This window comes from Denticeps clupeoides, chromosome 17 (genome assembly GCF_900700375.1).
Source record: "Denticeps clupeoides chromosome 17, fDenClu1.1, whole genome shotgun sequence".
Taxonomy (NCBI): Eukaryota; Metazoa; Chordata; class Actinopteri; order Clupeiformes; family Denticipitidae; genus Denticeps; species Denticeps clupeoides.
In genome coordinates this window covers 17,185,114-17,212,209 of record NC_041723.1, presented here as the reverse complement: position 1 = coordinate 17,212,209, position 27,096 = coordinate 17,185,114, and the positions used below count along the sequence as shown (strand labels likewise).

The window sequence follows — 27,096 nt, the reverse complement described above, 5'->3', positions numbered from 1 at the left end:
AGCTGTTCTCCCTGCTCTCTATTCCTGCAACTGCATTTAGGCAGATATTGTCCATTCCCTTGTGCCAAGCCTGGCACATGCATCTCCTTCTAGTGGGGCAGTGGTGACCTAGCGGTTATGGAAGCAGCCTTGCTACTGAGGTGCCACTGAGCAAAGCACCGCGAGCTGACGGGGGAATGAACCGCAGAGGTGGGACATACTGGGTTGTCCACCCTGCTTACATCATTGAGCCAGGGCATGATTAGCTCCCATGGGCAGAACTCCGGCCATTCTGGCTGGAGCTGGCCCATATCCCCCGAGTTTTGCAGAGCACCCAGAGCACCCAGAGCATTCCTCCTCTGCCTTTTACCTCTGCGCTTTCGGGGGGGGGGGGTCTGCGAGCTGATGGGGGAATGAAGTGCAGAGGCCGGACATACTGGTAACAGTGATTTATTAAGCACAAATAAAACCGGCGTGAGGGCTGAAAACAGGGCAAACAAAAGGGGAGAACGAAAACAAACCCGCAGGCGTGTGGTGATTGCCAGAACTGAAAGAACACTACACAACAGTTGCACGGACTACATAAAATGTCGCAGCCGCCGATGGGCTGCTCAACACTGCCTCATAACCGCCCTCCAGGTTGGCACCAGGTGCATCTCCAGTTGCACCCAATCATGACAGCATCGTCCCCACACAGCTCCACGTCCCCACTGGACATCTCCAGTACAGCGTCACCTAATAGGAGATCCTGCTGCTGCCTTTCCTCTCTCTCTCTACTACCTCCATTTCTGTGACGGCCGGCCTGTCTGCATCTGTGCCCACCAGCTCACCCCTCATGAGGAGAAGGTATCGACACAAGCAAGAAAGATTGGAAATGTGAGATGAGTAGGAGAGGAAATTGTCCATGGTCGCATCATCCTGCACATGGATGTAGAGTTGAGGTTAAATTGGATGTACTGTATGGTTTAGTCCCATGTGGGACTCCCTGTTTTAGCCCACTCAGTCACTCAGAGCGTTTACATGACATCAGAGTACATCGAAATATTGTGTTAATATTACTTAACCCATAAATATCCTGTCTGTGTGCCTCACCTGTTCCCCATTCCATATATGTGCATAAAAACCTGACTAGTGCCACCTGTCTGGCTTGCATATTGTAACCCATCTGAAGTGACATGTTGGTTTTGAGTTTAGCCTCCATTGAGCCTTCGATTTTTGTTTGAATAAAGGCACCATGGATTTGTACACTTCTGCCTCATGCCCTAAATGCATGGCAGTAATATGGACTGAATAGAGGTGCATCATTTTTGTATTCTGAATATGTTTCACTGGTGGTAGAAGAGAGAAATTTGGGGCCGGTGTTTGTTATGCTAAACATGCCCCATTCATATGCTCATCTATAAATCCCTCACGCATGTCAGTATGTCTACAGGAAGATCTTGTCTATGAGAGACAGGGAGGGGGAGAGAGATGTTTGTTTCCAAAGACATCATTAAAATGCTCCGTCTGACCACATGCATTAATTAAAGTCTTTCTGCCTTTTGCCATTTTCTCCCAGACAGCTAGTCCAGTACTGACACAACAAAGTAGAGGAGCAATTATGGCATTAAACCCCAAATAAACCAGCTTTCCTGTATTACAACAGCAGCCAGTGTTTCTCTACCAGAATTCATTTGTTTTGCATGAAATTGCTCTGCACCAAATACAAATGCAAAGCAGGGAGAGCTATGAAAATTTAATTGTGGTAAAATTAGTCACTACCAGTGAGCTCTGAAGAAAAAACCTAGAATGCTTTTTCCAGGGAGGCTGTTGCAACGCATTTATTTCAGTACTCTTTACTTTCCTAGTTACTAATACCAGTCTAACCGGTGCTGGTATTCTCTTTGGGGTGCTTGTAGCCTAGTGGGTAACACACTCGCCTATGAGCCAGAAGACCCAGGTTCAAATCCCACTCACTACCAAGACACTTAACCCTAAACTGTCCCTGTAACTACTGATTGTAAGTCGCTCTGGATAAGGGCGTCTGATAAATGCTGTAAATGTAAATGTAAATGAATGTCTACTCCTTCAGTGTCATTCCTGCTCTTAATGAAATTTAAAAAAATAAATAATAGCTCATAGAGACGTGTCTGAGGACATTATGATGTTGTAGTTTATGCTCTACTTCAGTATGCTCAGTATGTTCAACTTCAATGCATGACCCTCCCACCACCTTGCTGGACTGTAGGCAAGACACACTTGTCTTTGTTCTCCTCACCTTGTTGCCACCACACATACTTGACAGCATCTGAACCAAATGTATTTATTTTTTAATTTATCTTGTTACAAGTTACACGTGTTTTTAAATGTCCATCATAGTAATCCTTCATTTGGTTCACTATGGTTAGGGTGGTAGGGAAGCGACCTGTAAATGCCATTATCTTAACTCTGCACCAAACCATGTTGTCACCCCCCAGCCCACTAGAGGGAACTAGATCAGCTGGGGAGACAACAACAACAACAACATTTATTTCTTATATAGCCCAAATCACGACCTTTGCCTGTCCTTGATCTTGAGTTTGCCTGCTGCTTTTGCTAAGACGATATTCCATGTTACTCCACCTTCCTGCCACCCAACCGCCCCCGAACTGTCCTCAAGCCAGCCGTCTTCCTGTTCTCTTCTGCCCTGGTTCACCCCAGCCTCATCCCCTCATCTCCTTCCCTGCTGGTCCACACGGAGCAAGAGCTCCCTCCCCGCCACGCTGTGGCGCGTCCACTGCTCCACTCCCGTTCCCACTCACCTCCTGCCTCTCTCACAGACCAAGCGCCTCCGGTCCTCCTCCCCAGCTCCTCCAGTGTCCTCTCCCCGTACGGCGACTTGTCCCCCCTCTCAAAACATGTCTGCAAGTGGGTCCCCAAACTCGCATGTTGACGCATGTATATATAAATATATCAAAATCAGCTGTTTGAACATCTATTGGAAGTTCATTCCAGCACCAAGGTGGACAAGAGTCTAGATAAAGGTTTTCCCAGTGGAGCAGTACTGGAGGATCGGCGAGATCGATGTGCAGAGCAAGGAGTGGTACGAGGGTGCTGAACTGTCCTTGGTTTGTAATCAAGCATCAGTATTTTGAATCTGATGCGTGCGCAGCTACAGGAAGCCGGTGGAGGAAACGCAGCAGTGGAGTGGAGACATCAACTCCTCATGTCGTCTGGCTCACTTCAAAGTCTTCATCATTCTTGTGGGTGAGTGGGTGTACTGCTTGTCGGTGTATACACGTGTGCAGAGTAAAAGCGAGACCTGCCTGTTCACGCCACTCCGCGATTCGATTGGTGTTTCCTCGACTCGCAACATTCGGACTTCCATGTTGGTTCAGGTTAATCTGACAGGCTGACCCCCCGTCCCCTTCAACCTCTGCAGCAATGACGGCAGCACTCACGATCAGCACTCTTCAAAAGAAGACCTGTGAATATGATGGTTCCACAAGGTTCCAACTTTATTGGTAGACCATGGTGAGGTCTACTCTGAGTGGAATGGATCCTGTAGCTATCAGTTTGAAAGTAGTGCCCATTGAATCTGACAACAAAAATACTTTTGGCAAGTCTAAATTTTCTTTTCTTCAGTCATAAAACACGTTTCTTCCTTTTGTAGAAATGCAAAACAGTTCTTGGCAAGGAGACTCAGTCATGATCAAATTTGTACAAAACGAGTCAGAAGTGCTGTGGTGAATTATTTAGTCTCATTGTTATTCAAAAGTCTTTTATTGCAAACTTTATTGCTGTGCCCCCTGGTCCAATTATGGGCATTTCTATTTTTATTTCTATTGCCTGATTCAGCTTCATTGCCTGCAGCATTGCTCGAAAAATCATCGTGAACGAGGCAGCAGAATTAATGTGATTCTTTGTACATGCTATCCTTGGGCTTGCCCACTTTGACCTCATGAAGCACATTTGGCCAGACAAAGCCGCGGTTCCAGCTAAAAAAACACGGATTCACGGATTGTAGCTGCCGCCTTCTTTCAGCTTCTTGCGTTAAGGGTCACCACAGTGGATTTAGTTCCGAATAATTGATTTGGCAAAAGTTTTATGCCGAATGCCCTTTCTGACGCAACCCTCCCCATTTTCCCAGGCTTGGAGTATGCAGAAATACACGCTCATGTGTGTCCCCAGTGGCTGGGTTTGCAGGGGAAAAAAACTAGCCTCAGACATGCATGAACACATCAAGCTTTCAGGGTCAAGTGTAACATACACAAAAAAAAACACACACACACAGACATCAGTAGTATTTGTGCCAGGGGAACTGACAGGGAGAGAATGGGGGGGGGCAAAGTGAACAGCTGGCTCCTGCAAATTTGTTTCCCTGCCAACATGGGATGTATTTTTTGCCACAAAGTGTCATTATGGAATTACATGCATAACATTGTCATGTTTTTAGTGCATATACAACTTATCCATTTCTTCTTTTTTTTGACATTTAGTTTTTCAGAATTGACATCCTTGTTTGTCTCATTGTTTAATAGGAGTGTGTATTGACAAGGATATCACAATACATGGGTCTTGATATGATCTTCACGTCGAGAGCACCACCTGGTGGACTAAATTTATATACAGAAATATTGATTTTTATTGTTCCTGATGTATCAATACAATATCACCACGTAAAATATCACTAGATTTTGCTCTATTGATATTTTCTAACGTCCAATTAGCCTTTACATGAATTTTCATCTACACCTATATAAACAGTCTATGCTTGTGCCTTCACTAAAGCATGACAATTGGTTTGTTTGATGAAACAAATTAATTTATAATAATAACACTTGCTGTATGATTTGACATATGATGACCATAAGGGCATAAGTGACATTTCACCAACTTTACAGCGAAAAAACTATAAATCCATTAGTTTTTAATAACTCTAAAATGAGTATAATTAAAATAACTTTATTTAGTCAATTAATGATAAAAATATTTGATTTATATATCTCAATTTCATCCAAAAGGTCTTTTATGCTGCCATGGTTGCCACCTGGTGTGGCCCACCAGGTGGCGCCACATCCATGTTTGTCACTTCCCAGCCCTAATTACTTTAATTTTAAAGTAAAGTTTACCTCTTTATGTGTCCCTACTTCTCTTCTTTGAGCTCGCAAGCCCCCCGAAACGGGGCAGTGCAGAATTTCTTCTATTTAAATAGTTTATTCTCCCACAAAATATATTTTGCAGGCTCACACTACCCTGGAAAGGGGTCCCTCTCTGTATCACTCCTTCCCAAGGTTTCTTCCTCCTAGAGTTTTTTTGTGTGCAGAAGGGTCAAGTGTGGGGGGTGTCAACTGTAGGGCCTGTCAAAGCCCATTGAGACATACTGTATGTGATTTTGGGCTATATAAGAAATAAATGTTGTTGTTGTTGATATACAGATCTTTACACGTTGCATGTAACATGCAGAATCTACTTAAACAAAACTTAAATTCCAACACCAAGCGCATGAACAAAGAAAACAGCAAAAAAGTTGTAAATTAATGTCTTTAAAATTCGTCGCAAGTCAGGGCACTAAGAGTGCAAACAATGAAAACAGCATATCAGATACTAGCTGAGGATCTGCATATATTACAGTGGTTTCAATATCTGGTGGATCCGATTCTCTGTCTGCTCCAATCAGCTATCATGGCAACTTTTCGGAAGAAGGTGGACAATCGGATTCGAGTCCAGATCGAAAATGGAGTTTTGGGCTATATAAGAAATAAATGTTGTTGTTGTTGATATACAGATCTTTACACGTTGCATGTAACATGCAGAATCTTCTTAAACAAAACTTAAATTCCAACACCAAGCGCATGAACAAAGAAAACAGCAAAAAAGTTGTAAATTAATGTCTTTAAAATTCGTCGCAAGTCAGGGCACTAAGAGTGCAAACAATGAAAACAGCATATCAGATACTAGCTGAGGGTCTGCATATATTACAGTGGTTTCAATATCACTAAAACTATCTGATCTATATAAAGTATATAAACTATGATCTATTAAACTATATAAACGTTCACTGAAGCAAAAGCAGAAAAACAGCAGAACTTTACAGCAGCAAAAAAATTGACGGGAAACAGTTCTGGGTTCAAATGAATGTACTGCGTTTTAGTTTCCAACCCTTTCCCACCCTTGGATTTTTGTCTTTGCAGTGTGGCCTGAACCCACAAAAATAGGAACCTTACCCAGACAGATGATCAAATATGGTCATACTAAACATCACACAAAAGACATACATTCTGTATGTTTTAAATCCAGATTTAATGTGAATATATACAAACATTATTTCGAAATAAATACACTTAAACTTTAAATACATTAATATATTTTCTCTACATAAAAATAAATCCTGTAAAAAAACAATACAGGTTAGAAATTTGAAGATGCAGTCGATGGCAAATGGGTTGTGAAGCAGCTCGAAATTCTTTTCTTTTTTTTTTGCTTTAAAGCGACGTGAGAACTTTGTCAGCAAAGTGCGCATTTGGAAACACCGTTGCATCGACTTTGTTCAACACTACTTGGCAACTGAAGCACCATGGACTATGCATTATGGACTCTGTAGTTTTTGTAGTCACTAAAGCACTGCATTATGGGATCTGTAGTTTATTGTTATCAGCGCTTCATATCGCCGCTCCTTAATAATAGATCGATATAAACCTTATACTTGAAACCTATGTTTTAGAGAATAACTGGACTTTATAGTCACTGAGCTTCACACTAAAGGGAATTCATTAGTTATTTTCGACTTCTTTTAGTTCTTTCACAGCTTACAAAGCCAAAGAATAAATATTTGTTAAAATATTTGTTTATAATAGATAGCACCCACGCTAACTCTTTAATTATATTGCCTTTATATTTTATTTTCTTTCATTTTTATTTTTGTTCAGGCATAATCTTGGACAGCCTTTTCTTTCGTCGCGACGGGGTCCTTTTCCGAAGTTGTCTCCACGTGAAAATAACAGCATGCAAGATAAAAGCTACTTTGGTGTTTTTTGATCAATGTTCGCAGCGTATTTCTACTGAATTTGTCACACTGAACCGAACTCTGAGGTAAGACGTGCGAGAAGACCTTGCAAAGGAAACGGCGTGGCTAATTTAATACTGCAGGATTCGCAGTTGTTTATCTGGTGGATCCGATTCTCTGTCTGCTCCAATCAGCTATCATGGCAACTTTTCGGAAGAAGGTGGACAATCGGATTCGAGTCCAGATCGAAAATGGAGTTTTGCAGCAGCATCGCACGATGTTCGTCATCGTCGGAGACCACGGCAGGGACCAGGTCGGGCGCAGATCATCTTCCGTGTAGTCTTTCCGTCTAATCTTTGGTGAAATAACGTTGTCTTTATGTCGCCGCACAGGTTGTCATTTTGCATCACATGTTGTCTAAAGCCGCAGTTCGAGGACGTCCTTCTGTCCTGTGGTGCTACAAGAAGGAGCTGGGATTCAGCAGGTCTGGATCTTTGGGTATTTTTTTGAGACAGTGAATCGTGGGCAGAAATAGTGGCTCCTGGTTTAGTGAATTCAAAATAATTGGAGAATTTAGAAGAAGCATGTCTTCCAACCCATTAGATGAACGAACACAGACAGTTTAGTTTTTGATTTTAATATGATGGTGATGTCGATGTAGCTTGATGGTGATTCCAATTTTTGTGTTTTTCGATAAGCAACCTTATAACAATCTTTCTCCTTGCTAGTAACCGAAAGAAGCGGATGCGCCAGCTGCAGAAGAAGATTAAAACGGGCACCCTGAACCTGAAGCAGGATGACCCCTTTGAACTCTTCATTGCCGCCACGAGCATCCGCTACTGCTACTACAACGAGACCCACAAAATCCTGGGCAACACTTACGGCATGTGCGTCCTGCAGGTATGTTAAAAGCAGCATGGGTCTGATTCGATATCAGCACCCGGTTCCCATTTATAACATCATTTACGTGACCGGGGGCAGGGCTTCGTCATACGCTCAGCCATTTTTCTATATTGAAGTTTTTAAAAAGGAAAAGATTATGCAAGATATCCAACCTGGTTGATCCGCTGTGGCAACCCCTAACGGGGGCAAATGAACTAAGGAGGACTGTCTGTGAACAGAGCGATATTTAATAGGCATGTCCCTGTAGCAACAACAATACTATTAAAGCATAAATAGGTCACTTGTGTCAGGATATGATCAGATTGGACAAATTGTGTCTCGGCCCATTCCTAGTTGGAAGACCTGTTGCTTGGATAAATCTGTTATTTAAGTGTCATCCCCATCTCTCTGCTGCTTGTGTTTCTCCACTTTCCCACGAACGGCAGGATTTTGAGGCTCTGACGCCTAACCTTCTGGCACGAACTGTTGAGACGGTGGAGGGAGGTGGAATTGTGGTTATTTTGCTGAGAAGCATGAATTCATTGAAGCAGCTTTACACGATGACGATGGTAAGTTTCAGAATGCGGGTAGTGTGAGTCGCCTCGAATCCTGTTTCCGGACCCGGTCCGAGTGAAAACGGCATATTTTTTTGTTGTAGGATGTACATTCCCGCTACAGGACAGAAGCGCACCAAGATGTTGTGGGACGATTCAATGAGAGGTAAGCTGCGATGGACAAAGTATCCAAGACTGTTAAAGTAGAAATAGATAAGGTTAGATTTTACTGCAGTAAAAGTTCTCCTTTTAAAACCCCACTTACTACCATTGTGTCCCTGAGCAAGGAACTTAACCCTGAGTGTCTCCAGGGGGACTGTCCCTGTAACTACTAAGGCGCTCTGGATAGAGGCTTCTGGTAAATGGTGTACATGTTAATTTTAGGTGGAGAGACTGTCACTTTTGGCAGAACATTTAACAGAAATAATTTTTAATTAGTCTGAATTAATTAAAATGATTTTAAAAGCCACAAGACATTTAAGCAAAATGATTTCCCTTCGGTGAAACACAGTGCCTGTTCTCTTAGTAGTTGTGTTTGTGTGCTGTTAGAAAAGGCTTGTTGTTGAGCTGATCAGATATTAATAGTCTTAACTAACAACCACAATGGTTTTAGAAACATTAGATGCACAATAAGCTTAGAATGAGCTGTTAATATGAATGGATGTATATTGTGATAGCCTGTAAATAGTTATTGAGATGATAAAGAGGATTCACGTAATTGTGGGAGTCATGGGAAGGGGAGAAAGAACGAGAGAGTTTTTAGGCCAGAGCTGTGTGTTGTATTGAAATCATGTGGTTTTGGGTTTTAATAAACCTGTCCCAGCATTCACTGCCTCCACCTGGCATTACAGTATGTATGGATGATCAGTTCAGTGTTTTATTGATTTTACACTTTTACATGCTACAGGACTGAACATGTTGTGGGGCTCTAAGCACAAAGCCATGTTTCAATTCTTTATTTTCTGGACAAGGTCATCATGGGTAAATCGAATGTAAATTCAGCAAACAAAAGCATCAGAGCCAGACTTTGGAGGGAGCTGCGAAGATTAATTATTATTAAAAAAAAAAAAACATGCGGAGTTATAAGAACGGTTGTGTATGTAATATCTCATAAATTAACAGATTTTGCATAATATAGTGGAGTAAAAAGTCTCTTCAAAGGGAGAAATAAAGTGAAAGTGAAGTGATTGTCATTGTGACACACGGCACAGCACACGGTTGCCACAATGAAAGGTTCCCTCTGCATTTAACCATCACCCTTGGTGAGCAGTGGGCAACCATGACAGCCATGACACTGCTCCGTGTGGTGACGGTACTTTGCTCAGTAGCACCTTGGCGGCTCGAGATTCGAACCAGCAACATTCTGATATGAAAAAATTACTGCTTTTTTTTACTCTCCACTTCTAGAGGTAAGCAATTCTTTGGGAGAATTTGTTTTCATCTTGAGGGAAATTGCAAATATGTTGTTCATTTGAACAACAAATTTGCAACAAATTAACAGAATTTAGTATGTGGCATCTTGTTGTGATGAATTTGTGCCATGCATGAATATAAATCAATAGTTGATTAATACATGGGTTATTTTGCAGAGGACCCCAAAATGCAATTTTGTGTCAGTATTATGCAGAGCATGCCATCCTGCTGGGAAATATTACATTTGTGATGATGGAAAGTCCCTCTTTGTTCAGACAGAATTAGTGAATTTAATTAGTGGAATAAAAAAAAAAAAATTTTACATTGCTCACAAGGAAAGAAATTCTGGCATGTCTAATTAAAGTCGACATTTTTGCAATAAATCCTGTATATTGAAATTGTAATGTTGATTGAGATTTATTCAGGTTTAAATTAAGCATTTAGCATCCCCCTGTTATACAGTGCAGTGTTCTAATGCTTTTTATCAAAAAACACATACACTGACATTCACAATGCAGAGAAATGTGGGACAGAAAAGTAAACAGACTTTAAACGTTTATTTAATTTCAGATTAGAGCATGTGAGTTAATAATTGTCATCTGTTGAATTAATCACTTGTTACATGATGATTGACTTATCACAAATAAAATTTGTATTAAAATTTATAAGGTTCCTGCAAGATGGCCTGGTTTAATGAGCAATGATAAGATGGTAATAGTAAAGTTTATAGTACAACGCTAGTTGTTTCTCCATGTAGGTTCATCCTGTCTCTGGCTTCCTGTAAGACCTGTGTGGCCATCGATGACCAGCTCAACATCCTGCCCATCTCCAGCCATATCGTCAATATCAAACCGCTCCCACCCAAAACTCAGGTAGGAGGAGCCTGTCTGGTATGTCGGTGCTGCCTTGTGGTTCAGAGGGATGGAATGACCAGAAAGATGTTCTGCAGGATGACAACCTGTCGCCAAGGGAACAAGAACTGAATGACCTGAAGGAGTCGCTGCAGGACACTCAGCCAGTGGGGGTCCTGGTGAACCGCTGCAAGACCATGGACCAGGTCCTGCCCCCTTTTATTTAGTAAATGATTGTGATTGTGATGGTGATTGTGCGTACCGGGGACAGGGAATATTCAGAAATTTTGCTTGCTTTACAGGCCAAGGGAGTGCTGAAGTTCATTGAGGCGATTTCAGAGAAGACGCTGCGAAGCACCGTGGCCCTGACTGCGGCTCGAGGTCGCGGTAAATCCGCCGCACTGGGATTGGCCGTAGCAGGAGCAGTGGCTTTCGGGTACAGTCTGCACTCTCACTCTCAGTCCCCGCGCTACACCAACACAACTCAGCATTTCCATCAACATATTAACTTGTGGTGGATGGAGGTATGGCCCAAAAGTTAACAAATATAAAAGGTACATGAACGTCTGATTATTTTAAAATTTTATTGTAATTGTCAGCTTTAATATTATTCGGTACAGTTCAGGTTTAATCAGTGCAATTAGGTGGGTAATTAGACTTGCAAAAACTATATGCAAATGAGCTATATTATGGGGTGGTATCATGACTGATGTTTTAACTATAAGCTATTGCAACCTTGAACACTGAAATGAATTGTCCTAAAGACCATACTCTGATCTCTATGCTATGGCAGATGGTCACACATTTTAATCATTCACAATCTAATACAGGGCTTGTCACCAGGCATAATTGCAGCTCTGTATGTGGTGAACTCATGGGATGTGGCCTGTGGGCCACGAGTTTGACACCCCTGAGTTATACTTGTTCACCCGTGTGGACACTTTCATTTGCTCCAACGAGCAGAAATAGGTCTGCATTCAGTCGGCGTTCACCTGACACCGCAAAAACGGCAAGTTTAGATGACCGTGGCGTCAGGTGAGAGCGGACTGAACACAGACCGTTTTTCTGCTCATTGGAGCAAATATAAAGCTGCTTTGAGACTGAACACTGCATGTGGTTGTCTAAACTATAATGTCATGTTGCAGAACTCTGTACACTCACAGACTGATAAGATCAGCTTTTCCTCCATTCCCACTTCGTGTATTTCGATATGATGGTAATGGTCACGTAAAAATGCTTCACGGCAGTCAAAGTTCAACCAATATGAGTGCGGAGCGAGAACAAGGCCGGCGGGTGCTGCAGCGCGAAACTCTTACCCGGAGTGGCACTGTACCCAAATCAGGCAGCCACACTCACTACCGGCACTACGTTCTAACCGCCGCCAGAAAATCACCAAGCAACATCATTACGATAAAATGGATTATGGTCTGAACTGCAATCACGTGCATCGATTATAAGATTAAATTTAACACCCCTAGCGTTTCATTATTTTATTTTATTTTTTTTCATTCACAAATGATTTTTCCCCTGTTTACAGTTACTCCAATATCTTTGTGACATCTCCCAGTCCAGACAACTTGCATACGCTGTTTGAGTTCATTTTTAAAGGTTTTGACTCTCTTCAGTATCAGGTAACTATCTGTTATTAAGATCCATGTGCTCCTGGGTTCTTTCTTTTTTTTTTTTTTTTTTATTCATGGGTCTTCTGCTGTCGTCTGGCTCACTCATTACAGGAACATTTGGATTATGAAATCATTCAGTCTCTCAACCCAGAGTTTAATAAAGCTGTTGTCCGAGTCAACATCTTTAAAGAACACAGACAGACCATTCAGGTGAGTCGAGCTCAAAACCTTTTAATACAAATACTTTCATGAAGATGTCCGAAATTTGAATACTTTAATTAGAAGGGTTTTCTGGCTTGTTCATCTTATATTTGTATTACACTGTGTTTCGATAATGTTCGAATCAATGTTTGTGCAAAATGTCTGTTTATGCTATTTAGATTATTGGATTGTTGTTAAAATATTGAAGATTTTTGAAGCTGTAGTAGACAGTGTGCAACCATCATGGTTATAAATGAAACAATGACTTTATTTTATTTTAAAGCAGGAAGTAAAGAATGAAACTGATAAAAAATGCCTTAACTGCTGCACCTAAATGAACATATAAGAAAAATCCCCTCTTATTCTGTAGTATATCCACCCTGCTGATGCTGTGAAGTTGGGCCAGGCGGAGCTGTTGGTGATCGATGAAGCTGCAGCTATCCCCCTACCCCTGGTGAAGAACCTGTTGGGTCCCTATCTCGTATTCATGGCTTCCACTATTAATGGGTCAGTAGATGCCAAATGCCTCATAATTTCCCACAAATCTCTTTACAGGAATATGTTTAACAAAGCGCTACACAAGTTGATCAGTTGTGTGTATTATTTACAAGTGTGTAAATCGCAATTTTCGAGATTTTTCCTCTTACCCTTCACTTATTCTCTGTGTCTGTGCAGGTATGAAGGCACGGGTCGCTCTCTGTCCCTCAAACTCATCCAGCAGCTGAGGCAGCAGAGTGCTGACAGTCAGCAGAAGCTCTCAGCAGAGAACAGGAGCACCACCACAGCCAGGTTGGCAGCAGGTATTGTCATGGGGGACGCTGAAGATTTGTTCAGTCAAAAACTTACACAGCAGGAAGTAAAAAATTTATTTTATTTCATTTCTCCTATCTTGGTATATATGAAACCTAACTAGGCGTACATATTCCAGCATTATGTCTCATAATCCAGTATCATGTCTCAAAATCGAATTCTGTATTGCCAAGGTGCTTTTCATGTCTGCCCACTGCTCACCAAGGGTGATTGGTTGAAGACCAAAGACACTATTCGTTGTGTCACCGTGTGCTTTGCTGCAGTGACATAGTGACAATTACTTCACTTTCACTAGCGCAGAGGTTAAATTTATACTTCAATATGCATTTTAGGCCATATTGCAGGGCCACATAGATAATATGCATGTAAGTGTGTGTGTGTGTGTGTGTATATATGTACATATGTGTGTGGTCAGAGGCTGAGTGTTGAAAATTGCTTTTATCTGCTGACAAATTCTGGCAGATGCATAATTGAAATTTATTTTAGTTTGTTGTTTTGAAAGATGGGTTTGTGGGTGGGTGGGTGTGTGTGTATATGTACATATGTGTGTGTGGTCAGAGGCTGAGTGTTGAAAATTGCTTTTATCTGCTGACAAATTCTGGCAGATGCATAATTGAAATTTATTTTAGTTTGTTGTTTTGAAAGATGGGTTTGTGGGTGGGTGGGTGTGTGTGTATATGTACATATGTGTGTGTGGTCAGAGGCTGAGTGTTGAAAATTGCTTTTATCTGCTGACAAATTCTGGCAGATGCATAATTGAAATTTATTTTAGTTTGTTGTTTTGAAAGATGGGTTTGTATTATTCTGGGCTCAGAAAGGTAATTCATGATTAATTGTTTAAATCATACTCTTTTATGTACAGTGACAGCCGTTCTTTCTTTTCCCAATAAAGCCCGTACACTTCACGAGGTGTCCTTACATGAGTCCATCCGCTACGCTCCTGGTGATCCTGTGGAGAAGTGGCTGAATGACCTTCTGTGCCTGGACTGTTTGAGCATCCCACGCCTCATTTCCGGCTGCCCCCTGCCTCAGACATGTGACCTGTATCCTCACCTTTATCTACAGCAAATGATCACATTCAGTCATTCAAAAGGAACGACTGTGTTTACCTGCATTTCATTTGCACACCATTATATCAACACCTGAAACGTCCCTTATCATGACGATAAGATAAGATGATCCTGAGGGAATTTTGTGAGATTATGTACTATTAACATGAGTTCACCTAGCCTGCCTATGGTCCTGCAGTGGCCAGAAATGCCGAAAGGTGTAAAGTGCTTTGGTCATTCTACTTCGTCCTTCAGAGAGCATCACATCTTTTGATTCTGCAGAATTATGCATAAAGCGTGTCTCTCACCTAAACGTTGGGTCCTCCTGGTAGCCGGGGGAGAGGCTTCCCGCTGCAATTCCTGTTGAAAATTGTTGTAGTCTGCCGACAAATTGCGTGAACCAACGGAAGCAAAACTGGAATTTAAGTGTCAATACCAGTGCTAATTGATTTCGAGATTGTTAATAAATTACAATCCAAAACTGCCAAGATAAATCATGTACACTAGTGTCTGTCATTTCAAAATAATTTTTCCATGGAAAATAACTAAGTTGATTTGAATCGGGAAAAACTACACCAGTCATAATAAATATTCCTTTATGAAGTTTGAAATAATGATGTAGTTGAACCCACATTGAATTACACATTAAATTCAACCAGCGTGAAGGTCAGTTCTTTCAATCAGTGCAACTGTTTTCAACTGTACTAAAAAAAAATTCAAAATTGTTTTCCAATAAGGAATGAAGCTTTTGAAGATAAGACACCGATTGTCATTTCTAAATGACCCTAAACTTTTGAACAGTATTGTATTGCTAATCTGAATATTGTAAAAAGATCCTTGCTTCATTGTCTTTTTGTTCTCCTCCAAAACAACTTGGTGGATGGACTCCATTTTCTTTAGGGTTTTGCAACATGTGTTTTTAAGTTAAACCAGTTCATTTTGAGAAACCCTTTCATGGTGTGCATGTGGGTTACATTTGGATGAGATGAATGAATCAGCAGTTGCTGGACGTTTCTACACCCGAATCTCAGTAGAGTGTCTGGAATTGGCTCGTGCAGTGGCCTTCTTTTCCTGTTTTTCCTCAGCCTTGACCTCTGCAGATATTATGTGAATAGAGATACGCTGTTCTGCTACCACAAGGCTTCTGAGGCCTTCCTTCAGAGACTGATGGCGCTTTATGTGGCCTCCCACTATAAGGTGAAAGCAGAGAGCCTATGTTGCTTTGTTAATGTAGTAAGGATCTTTGAATCTGCATGTTAAACTTTTTGTTCTTTATTCCCCCTTCAGAATTCACCCAATGATCTTCAGATGCTGTCAGATGCCCCTGCCCACCACCTCTTCTGCCTACTCCCTCCTATGCCCCCTTCTCAGAATTCCCTGCCCGAGGTGCTAGCAGTAGTTCAGGTAAATTGAAGAACGTTTAAAGTGAAGTGATTGTCACATGTGATACACAGCAGCACAGCACAAGGTGCCCACAGTGAAATTTGTCCTGCATTTATCCCATCACCCTGAGTGAGCAGTGGGCAGCCATGACAGGTGCCCGAGGAGCAGTGTGTGGGGACGGTGCTTTGCTCAGGCCACCACTGCCCAAAAGAGAAATCACCATGGAGATGCTGGGGATTGAACCCGGGACCTCATACATGCAAAGCATGCGCTCTACCACTGAGCTACATGCCCACACGCCGCTTGTCTTGGTTTTCGCATGACATTTCTGTCTCGCTCACCTGTCCTCAGGTGTGTTTGGAGGGGGAAATCTCCCGCCAGTCCATTCTCAGCAGCCTGTCCCGTGGGAAGAAAGCCTCAGGGGACCTCATTCCCTGGACTGTGTCAGAACAGGTGAGGAAACACCACTGCCACTAGGTGGCACCCTGTGCAAAATGTGAGCTTGTGTGGCATCATGCGTCTCCTGCTGTCTTCCTCCAGTTCCAAGATCCTGATTTTGGTGGCCTTTCTGGATGCAGAGTTGTACGAATTGCAGTGAACCCAGACTATCAGGGGGTGAGCTGAATGAAAAAAATAATTAATAATATTATACATCGCATGCAGTACAGTGGCCTTATTCCACCCCCACCCTCCTCGTCTATTTGCTAAAGATGGGCTACGGGTCACGGGCTCTGCAGCTGCTCCAGCAGTATTACGAAGGACAGTTTCCCTTGCTGGACGAGGAGCAGCACAACAAAAGCCATGAGATCACCACAGTCAGCAGTGAGGTAAAAACTGCGCACACAATCACACACTTATAAAAGACAAGCTGTTAAAGAGAACGGCATCAGGAACGTGCGCTTGTGGCCGGATCTGGATGTGTAGGCTGTCGGTCTGCTCGAGGAAGCGGTCTCTCCTCGAAAAGACCTGCCGCCACTGCTGCTGAAGCCCAGTGAGAGACGAGCCGAGAGGCTGGACTACCTGGGGGTGTCCTATGGCCTCACCCCACAGCTGCTCAAGTGAGTCCTCTACCTTTTTTTCCCCCCTCTTTAACCCCATCTTTTATTCAGCATTTCATGCCTGGAAGCATGAATTCTAACGCTCCCAACAACTTAGTGTTCTCCTTCCTTTCAGATTCTGGAAGAAAGCTGGATTTGTTCCTGTTTACCTGAGACAAACGCCTGTAAGTTCAGACACTTTTTATGTTGCAATATCTGAAGGATGATCACATTCAGAATGAAAACACAATAATTAAGATACTATCAAATAGTTGTATTATATGGTCTGCTTGACATCTGTCTGATGTTGAGCCATGCTGTCATTCCTAGAACGACCTGACGGGGGAGCACTCCTGTGTGATGCTTAAGCAACTGCACGCAGAAGAGGAAACCGAGCAGAACCAGTGGCTTTTGGCATTTTGGAAAGGTGAGAATTATTGGCAAGGCTTCTAAAATCTGGACTTTTTGGAAAACCTGGAAAAGTCATTGAAATCACTAATGTATAATATGAAGTACATAGTTCCCATAAGACTGGCCAAGAAACGTTTTTTTCTATGTTTACAACTACAACATTTAAAACTGTCGCAGGTCTGTAGTATCTTTGCTGGCTTTATGTAGTGAACCACATCACGTTGCTTCCATATTCCAGCGCCTCCGCAGCCGCGTGTCTCCTTTTTATAAGTCGTGTAAATTACAGCTGATGGTCTTTGCCTGAAGATGATGGCTCCATCTTACTCGGCCTTTGGCTGCGCGAACTTGGAGGAAGAAACACTGTCGTTTAATTTAAGCTTTTCAGGCGTTTTGACTACTTCTTTTCACAGACATTTCAGAGTACATATGGTCATGACATTGAGTGTTGATCGGCACATCTTGTAATTTCTATTTTTCAGTCATATTTGACTGTCAGGGTCAGACATTATGAAAGAATGACACCCTTCATTCTGTGCAGACTTTCGGCGCCGCTTCGTGTCGTTGCTCTCGTACCAGTTCCACAACTTCTCCCCAGCTCTGGCTCTCAACATCCTCCAGAACAAGAGCGTCAAAGATGGACGGCCCCCCAGTACGCTTCTTCAATCATCTCCTGACATGTAGATATGCTGCTTGTATAGGAGTCACTGATGCTAACGTGCCACCATCTGTAGCCCTCAGCAGCGCTGAGCTGTCCGCACAGTTCAGCCCGTACGACCTGAAGCGCCTGGAGATGTACTCCTGCAGCATGGTGGACTACCACCTCATCATGGACCTGGTCCCGGCAGCGGCCCGCATGTACTTCCTCCAACAGCTGGGCGAGGTTTCTCTTTCAGCTGCTCAGTGTGTGAGTGTTTATAACGCACCTTCTGTCCCGCTTTCTATCGGGTTAGATGTTTGAGTTTACTTTCTTTTTTGTACCTTTTTGTTTCTCCAGGCTCTCTTGTTGGGTATTGGTCTGCAGCATAAGTCTGTGGACGAACTGGAGAAGGAAATTGAGCTGCCGAGCTCTCAGCTCATGGGTTTGTTTAACCGTCTGATCCGCAAGGTGGTGCAGGTGAGGGATTCTGTGCATGTCTTTTGTTTTTTTGAGGACTGGATTTTGTGTAAATGGGATAATCTTCTACCCGATCCAAATGCAAAATAAGCACATTGTGTTGAAGTCCCACAAAATAGTCTCATTGTCATATGACTATTACTGAATACAACGTACACATGCAGTATGTCTTTATGGGCTTTACTGCAAGTACAGATGTCGCCCCTCCAACTTAGACCCTCTTTGGACACAAAAGCAACTCCCTAGAAAACTCCCATGGAGGAAAAAAATGGAGGAAACCATGGGAAGGAGTGACTTTGCACGCTAGGAAGAATACTTTATTCTTCAGAAGCTTAGGTTAATTTAAAAAAAATCTTCTGCAGAAATGGCTGCTGTTGAATGGAATATCTGCAATAGTACGGAGGGGCCAGTTATCAACAAAAATTTGATAAAAATGGTTGAAATGTGTAATCGTTGATTTAATTCTTGTACTCGTATTGCAAGCTGTTATTGATTTGGTTTTTGAATATTTAACTTACTATAATGAGACTGTATTGTAGAAAGAAGGATATATAAAGCACAAGGAAAGTTCCTTGCATTTGATAATGCATAACAGCTCAACATTATTTGCTGGACAACTTAATATTTGGAAACCGCACATGGTTCTAAAAATCAATTCTGTTCTTTACATTTACAACATTTATCAGATGGCCTTATCCAGAGTGACTTGCAGTCAGTAGTTACAGGGACAGTCCCCCCTTGGAGACACTCAGGGTTAAGTGTCTTGCTCAGGAACACAATGGTAGTAAGTGGGTTTTGAACCTGTGACTGCTGGTTCATAGGCGAGTGTGTTACCCACTAGGCTACAACCACCCGTTACCTATAACAAGTGCAGTATCAGTAATCACAAGCTGTTTTGTGAGAGGGTGGTAGTAGCTTAGCATGTGACACACTCACCTATGAACCAGAAGTCACAGGTTCAAAACCCACTTACTACCAATGTGTCCCTGAGCAAGACAAACCTGAGTGTCCCTGGGGACTGTCCCTATAACTACTGATTGTAAGGCACTCTGGATAAGGGCTGATAAATGCTGTAAATGTAAATAGAAGGTGACTTTCTAAGTCGTGTTATAATGAAATTGGCAGTCTTTTTTTTTTTTTATAAAAATATTTGTATTTTGTGATATTAACATCAATTTTATTTTAAACCTTTTCTTCCATTATCTAGTTTTTTAACAGCCTGCAGGAGAAGGCTGTTGAGCAAGATATGATTGCTTCTAAAGAAGTTACCATGGAGCCAACTTCTCTGACATTAAAGGAAGATTTGGTATAAAACCTTCTGCACTAATGCGTGTATTTGTACGAGTGTAATGATGATAATTGTAAAAACTGAAATGTGTCCTCAGGATGAAGCTGCTAAAGAGTTCCAGGAAAGACACAAACAGGACATGGAGAAGATAAAGGGCATGGATCTCTCAGAGTACGTTTGAGGTGTAAAATGAGAACTGTGTGTGTAAAATATATGTGTATAACACCGTATTTTCGCGGTTGCATTTTTAGTTTATCCTATTCTGTAAATATGAAAATACCATTTGAACTCTTCAGATTCATTGTACTCAGCACTGACTGTGTTCTACAGATACATGATCCGGGGTGGTGATGAGGAATGGGACAATGTGCTGAAGAAAGCCGGTCACACAGCCATTGTGAGCATCAAGAGGTGAGAGAAAAAGGCTCAACGGTGATTGAATGATACCTGGTTTTAATTTTTTTTGATTTGCAACTGGTCATTTCTGTTCCCACAGTGACAAGAAAAGGAAACTTGATGGCACGAAGGAGCAACGCCCGGAGGGCAAGAAGTTCAAAAAGAACAAAGGCAAACATGGCAAATTTGGGAAGAAACCATAACAGCCCCTCATCAGTTTTGGCTTTTTTTATTGTCAGTTGTCCAAACACCTTTACATTAAAACATCTGTAAATGTTTCAGAATATTCTTTAGTTTTGCATTTTATGATATTTTTACCTCTGCTACATTATGTTAATCAAATAGAGAAAGAAGTGTCATTTATTTAAACTGGGGAACAACTCTCACATGATTTTTGTTTTTGGTCTTACCGGATTAACATATTACATATTAAAAGCTGTTCATGCATCTGCTTTTACTCTGTTTACTGTATGCTCGTGTTTGAATGCGGTTATGTCCACTTTTGTCCCACTCTGCCTGTTCTGTTCAGTGTAAACAGCGTCTGTATTTTTGTTGTCTAAGGCAGTAGGGTTGACTGTGATTTAAATATGGATTGTGTTATATTTTCTAATATCATTTTAGAATTGCTGTAATAGATACAGGGTTTTGTTGAAATAGTTCCGCCTCTCAGAGCTACAGATATTCTAACTACCCAACTGTCCTTTTCTTGGCATGAACTTATTTCTGACACCCAGGAAATTCAATTCAGTTTTGATCAGTGGCACCTTGGCAGCTTGGGATTCAAACCGGCAACTTTATGATTACGGGGCCGCTTCCTTAACCACTAGGCCACCCCTGCCATTAAATAATTTATACTCAATTGTAACTTCAACTATAGTATTCAACTATTTCAGGACATTTTTGAAGGTTCACTTCATTTCATTGCTGCTCACCATGAAATGCACTGACATAATTAAATTACATATTTAAATGAATTAGACCTTCATGTGACACCAGTGTCATTCTTATGGGAACAGCTCAAATACGTGAAATAAAAAAAAATAAATTATATGACTGAACAGTGAAATTCATTTGATTGTTTAGTGCAATTTGCAGAGTTCTGAAAATGCTATTTCAGGGTAAATCGACAAAGTAAACCTGTAAATCCAAAACTGTTACCTCATATTAAGACAAAATTAAAAGCACATAAGTGTAAAATCTAATAAATGTTGACAGCAAGGATATGAAATTCTACACTTTAAAATAAGTGGGGATGGTTCTAAAGTCTGATGGACTCATAAAAGAAGATGGCTTACGGATGGAGTTTTAAATTTGGAAAATCTCCACTGAAGAAGATCAGATGATTCACTTTTTTTTCCGTCCATTTGGATACAGGGAATAAATCTTATCATGTTTCAAATTAGTTCATGGTATTTTCAGTCTAGAACATGGTGTTTCCCCTGAGGAAAATATATCATGTCAGGTTAATCATTTTTTCCTTAAAAAATAAACACTTAACAGAATGTTCTATTTCTTGGCTGTGATTGGCCCATTCAAAAGTGTAGGACATTGTGGACTGCTCACAGAAGAACGTTGCCTTATTGTAATGTTCTTCACGGCAGCTACGCCGAGGGGAGAGGATTAGGAGTAGGCCCCTAATTATTTTGGCTTTAGTTCTGGATTAACCCTCTGTACTGTCGACTTCAATTCACACTAGCCATTTGATGAAATGTGAACTGACATAAATACCACGGCTCACTTTCAATCCGATTATGCAGTTAAATCACCCCGATCCTAACCCAAGCATAGGACGCAGCCCGCTCCCCTTTCTGCCACTCCTTCGAACAACTGACAGCCCCTCCCTGGAACACAGGGACCCACGCTACCTCCCCATAGACCCACGCTACACCCTTCACCCCACATGAATGGGCTCTATTCAGGGAGGTGACGCTCCCATTGCAACGTCTCAACCTAAATATTGTTTTATGAGCAACAAATAGGTGCCACAAAGGGAGGCGAAGAATGCTCTGCACCCCTTTTGCCGCTGGAATTTGCACAGCTCTCAGGGTAGGCTGAGAATGGGCTGCTGCCACAATGCTACAATGACTAGTCCCAGGTTCCGCCCCATTTAAAATATATATACAGAAGTGAAGCAGTAACAAGGGGAACACATTGGAAAGCGATTTGGGGGCATTACAAACTTCAAATGCATTTAGATCTGCATTAGGTCGTAGTTTGCAGCGCACAATAGCTTTTCAGTGGGGTGAAGCGTACAGCGTGTGACGTTAGTTTGATTTACATTCATAGAAAAAGAATTTCCTACTGAATGTGATCTATCCTTGGCCATTGCTTTTTTTAATTCAGAGTTGTCATGACACCGCATTTAAATATTTAATTCACGAACTAAAAATTCATCACCGAAGCTAAGAAGAAAGCTTTGTTTGATGCTCTGCTTTTAATGTTATTTAATTGGGGGGGTCGCAATAGGCCTTTCATTGTTCATTTAGGTGAACTCAGACTAATTTAGGCCTTCAGAGGAATGTGGGAAATTTGGGGACCAAGATGGTTTAAAATGATAAATGTTTCTTTAGAAATTCTGTATCTGTTATATGACAAAAAGTTATTCTATATGTTATTCTATAAATTGATTATGAAATATAAAATGTTATTTTGTGCAAATATAAAACAAAGGGGCTGTGCGAAAAGCAATACTTTATCAAAGTTGAAATGTAATACATAATTTAATGTTCTACAGCCAGCAGAGGGTGTTGTGGGGCTGTTTTACAACCTCCAGAAATTGCTCTATATTTATGCTAAATATTTGCTGAATTTATAAGGTCAGTGTTTCAAATGGGGTGGTCTCTGCTATGAACTTGCCTCTATGTTTATGTTCAAGATTTCTGAACTTCCCAGACACTTTATTGTGGCAGTGACACCACTTTTTTTTTTTTTTTCTTACAGGGACACAGCAAACCCCCCAACTATAACTTTAACACACAGCTGTATGGCCTGATGTTTAAAACGCCAACTCAACTCCAAAAGTGCTGCGATCAGGCCGTCATCCTAATCATATACGCTCCACCATGATCCTAACAAACAATTATGGCAAAAATGCCATAATTGTATTTGATGTACAAATATTTCAAACAACAAGGAATAAGCAAATCCCTAACAGCTGGAGGACGGAAGAAATGGAGGATATCCTTTTTAAAAACCTTTTAATCATTAGCATCGACACCAGGCATACTTTTAGAAATGGCGGTACTCAGCTTCCCCCTCCTGGTCACGGTGCAGACTCGGGCAGTGTTGCTGCCTCCCTCTAATTTCCCTCGTCCAGAAAAAGGAAAATGTCAGCCTATTGTTCTTGCCAGCAGGCATTAATTGCTGTGAGCGGTGGGGAAGAAGCTGTCAGCTGAGCTCCAATCGTTTGCCATGTTGCTTTTTTGTCAATCATTGATTACCGCATGGGACGTTCATGGCCTGTGAAGCTGACTGGTTGCTGATTGGGCCATGGTACTGATCTTTTCTGAGCTAAAAGGTCCAGTGTCCTTTGGGACACCTATACTTGTATATTTAATTTAACCTACATTTGTATGGCTTCATATAAATAAAATGATGATGTCTGGTGTTGTCACATCTGAGAGAAAATCATAATGCAATACATCATAATAAATAGGACTAAATGGGCACAGCCAACTGAAATCACTCTCAGGCGAGGTCTGAACTGAAAAAGGACCAGCAGAGACATACACATGAGACGAGTGAGAAGGGCATGTCAAGCCATGGGAGCTTATAATCAGAAACACGAGAATAGTTAGGACCCTCACATGAGGAGAGGTTTAGGGCTGACAGAAAAACAAAACCAGGATATGGTGCCACCTGGTGGGCCAGGGGTATTACAGGACTATGGTCTGGGAGGAGGAGCCTGCACTGAAGAGCAGATTATACAGGGTGGGCCATTTATATGGATACACCTTAATAAAATGGGAATGGTTGGTGATATTAACGTCCTGTTTGTGGCACATTAGTATATGTGAGGGGGCAAACTTTTCAAGATGGGTGGTGACCATAGTGACCATTTTGAAGTCGGCCATCTTGGATCCAACTTTTGTTTTTTCAATAGGAAGAGGGTCATGTGACACATCAAATTTATTGGTAATTTCACAAGAAAAACAATTGTGTGCTTGGTTTTAACATAACTTTATTCTTTCATGAGTTATTTACAAGTTTCTGACCACTTATGAAATGTGTTCAATGTCACCAACCATGCGGTGTATCCATATAAATGGCCCACCCTGTAGTTGTGGGTGGGAGGGTGGTTTAGCAAAGAGTCTATGTCTGGAGATTTCTTACTAGCATGAATACTCCTGGTTTAGTGGAGTCCCTGCCTCAGCAGGTCACGGCTGCTTTTTCACACACTGAAATGTGTCTTCTGCATTTAACCATGAAAGACGCCCGGGGAGCAGTGAGTGGGGATGGTACCTTAATCAAGGGGACCTTGGCATTTTAATTTTGAACCTGCTACATTTAAATTACAGGTCCGCTTCCTTTCCCGCTAGGTCACCACTGATCCAGTGGTGATTTATTCACTGCCTCTGTGAATAAAACGATTTATTCATATGTAGCGGTTCTTCCTCTGCGTTGTGTAATTTTTTTTATTTCTTTTCTTGAACCGTAATGACGAGACGAGACCCACGAGATTTTCCGTGCAAACTGTATTCTGTATAAAAGCAAGGTCACGCCAGAACATTGCGTCACAACTCGCGTCTCTCTGCACCTCTCTCTCTCACAGCTCATGCCATGTGTCTAAGAGGACTAAACATTAACATAAAGTATTTACAATATTGCATACCTGTATAAAAGCAAGGTCACGCCAGAACATCGCGTCATAACTCGCGTCTCTCTGCACCTCTCTCTACAATATACAGTAATAACAGAACATAAAAAAATATTCCCAAAATAACACACATGCAAAATATTCCGAATATGTACATAAATTAAAATAGAAGAAATAACTTTTTACACACAAACCCCACGCACCTCTCACAGCTCATGCCATGTGTCTAAGAGGACTAAACCGGGTCTCCAACCCACTAACCCAAGGGCACGGCCGCATCCAACCACTTTTCGGGGGGTGATCAAAGTTTTAGAACCCACATAACTTTTTATAATAATCATAAATTGAACAAACAAAAATACAGAAACATATTTGACATAACCAGAAACATTAACACATTTTAACATTCTACAATTAAACAAACACCCTGATTGTCGTTATAATTCCCTCACCCACATCAGAATACAGGTAAACAAAATAAAAGTCTTTAGAAAATAAGAAAATAAAAGACACAAAAAAAGAAATACACTTATAAATCTAGTGTAACCATTTAACTCCGGCACACACCTAGTGAACCAGAACTGATTACTTCATTGATGGTAACATGAAAGCATCACTCTGGATAAGTATAAATATTCAAAGTTTGAATTAAATTTCCCTTGTTTGTTTGTTTGTTTGTTTGTTTATTTATTTATCTATCTATCTCTGTTTTGTCCTGAATATATTTGCTTCTGTCATTGCCCAAGTTTGGTGACGCATTCGCAGACTTGCTTGGAGACTGAAGGTGAGGGGGAATGGATGCATCTTGGATATCATGGCTGGAAGAAGGGGTCGATAACATTTGGTCCGTAGAAGTACAAAAGTACAAAATAGTCTATAAAGATATTTCTTTCTGGGACTTGTCTGGGTTACTTTGGTCAATCCTCTAGGATCTGAACTGAAATGCATCCCTCCATTTATATGAGAAGATCTGTAATAAACTCCATTACTTTCACCTCAGCATGTTGATAGCGTGAGATGCTTCTTGGTAAATAGATTAATCAAATAATACCAGCTACATTATCAGGACAGAGAAAATGATTAATCTCCAAATTGCTATGAAGCACACCACCTCGCTAAAGTCTCTTAAACTGCGTCTCCACTGTTTGCCGATTCTAATTGTTCTTTTGTTCGTGTTGTGGATTGTCATAATGACGTCTTTGACTTTTTGAAATATTCTATGTTGCAAAATTGCACACAACAGTTTCCTGCAGACCCACCTCAGTGAGAATTCTGGATCTGTAGGTATCTGTAAGTGTGCATGCCAATCCTTGTCCATGTAAGTGTACGTGTACAGTAAAATTATACACTGTTCCAATGTGAGACGCTTTGTGTCAAAGGTGACAGGGGCAAGGAATCACTCCCTGAAAAGAGAGAAAACTTGAGAGGAAAGAGGAACAAACCCACCTCTGGTCAGCACAGGAAATAAGCAAGTCTTCCCCCACAGAATGAAGGGATCATGGTGGGTTATGGGTGACTAGTAGCTTACTACTACAAGTCTGGACCATTACCACGTAATGCTTTATAAAATTCATAGCTACATGTGTAGGTAGGTTTTTATTCTTATTCAGTGAAACAGCAGACCAAACAGAAAACAGTTACAGTAGTCCAGTCTGGATTTTCTGAATCCATTTTCTAATTCGTCTGCATCAGAGATGGAGAGAAAGTTCCTAACCCTAGCAATATTTCTTAGGTGGAAGTACGCCATCCTGAAAACATTTTGACTGTGACAGTCAACATTAAAGATCACAACCAAAAAGGTGACACGTTATCTGCATAAAAGTGAAAGTTTACCCCATGGCTACTAATTAATTGTTCAAGAGGCAATATGTACAATGAGGATAGCAAAGGGCCCAACACTGACTCCATATGAGTGATAAATAGGATTTGGGGGAGTGGTGGCCTAGCGGTTAAGGAAGCGGCCCTGTAATCAGAAGGTTACCAGCTCAAATCCCGATCCGCCAAGGTGCCACTGAGGTGCCACTGAGCAAAGCACCGTCCCCACACACTGCTCCCCGGGCGCCTGTCATGGCTGCCCACTGCTCACTCAGGGTGATGGGTTAAATGCAGAGGACAATTTTCACTGTGTGCACTGTGTGCTGTGCTGCTGTGTATCACAACTGAATTTGATTTGATTCAGGCTGATTTAACAGGATGTGATGAGCTATGGTGTCAAAAAGTACACTAAGGTCCACGAGAGCTAGAACAGAGATAAAATGAGATTATATAATAACCAACCTACACCTTTCACATATAAATGGGACACTAGTGCTGATTACGGTGGTGG

The 27,096-nt window shown here is 41.5% G+C and overlaps 1 protein-coding gene and 1 non-coding gene across 2 annotated transcripts; one reads left to right on the top strand and one right to left on the bottom strand.

The window, feature by feature from the left end:
- Nucleotides 1-6,893: 6,893 nt before the first annotated feature.
- nat10 (N-acetyltransferase 10) lies at nt 6,894-21,002 on the top strand. The gene is made up of 29 exons (XM_028958239.1): nt 6,894-7,029; nt 7,138-7,256; nt 7,336-7,427; nt 7,672-7,843; nt 8,272-8,394; nt 8,484-8,545; nt 10,550-10,664; nt 10,742-10,849; nt 10,946-11,079; nt 12,181-12,274; nt 12,377-12,475; nt 12,837-12,973; nt 13,142-13,266; nt 14,169-14,319; nt 15,426-15,522; nt 15,613-15,729; nt 16,060-16,161; nt 16,249-16,323; nt 16,419-16,535; nt 16,633-16,766; nt 16,882-16,930; nt 17,076-17,172; nt 17,695-17,805; nt 17,888-18,060; nt 18,151-18,270; nt 19,478-19,576; nt 19,656-19,729; nt 19,889-19,969; nt 20,055-21,002. The coding sequence occupies exons 2-29, from the start codon at nt 7,143-7,145 to the stop codon at nt 20,155-20,157; spliced, it is 3,075 nt and encodes a 1,024-aa protein (XP_028814072.1). The 5' UTR covers nt 6,894-7,029; nt 7,138-7,142; the 3' UTR covers nt 20,158-21,002.
- Nucleotides 15,931-16,002, bottom strand: trnaa-ugc (transfer RNA alanine (anticodon UGC)). The gene has a single exon. It is a non-coding gene; the product is annotated as a tRNA-Ala (tRNA).
- Nucleotides 21,003-27,096: the final 6,094 nt, after the last annotated feature.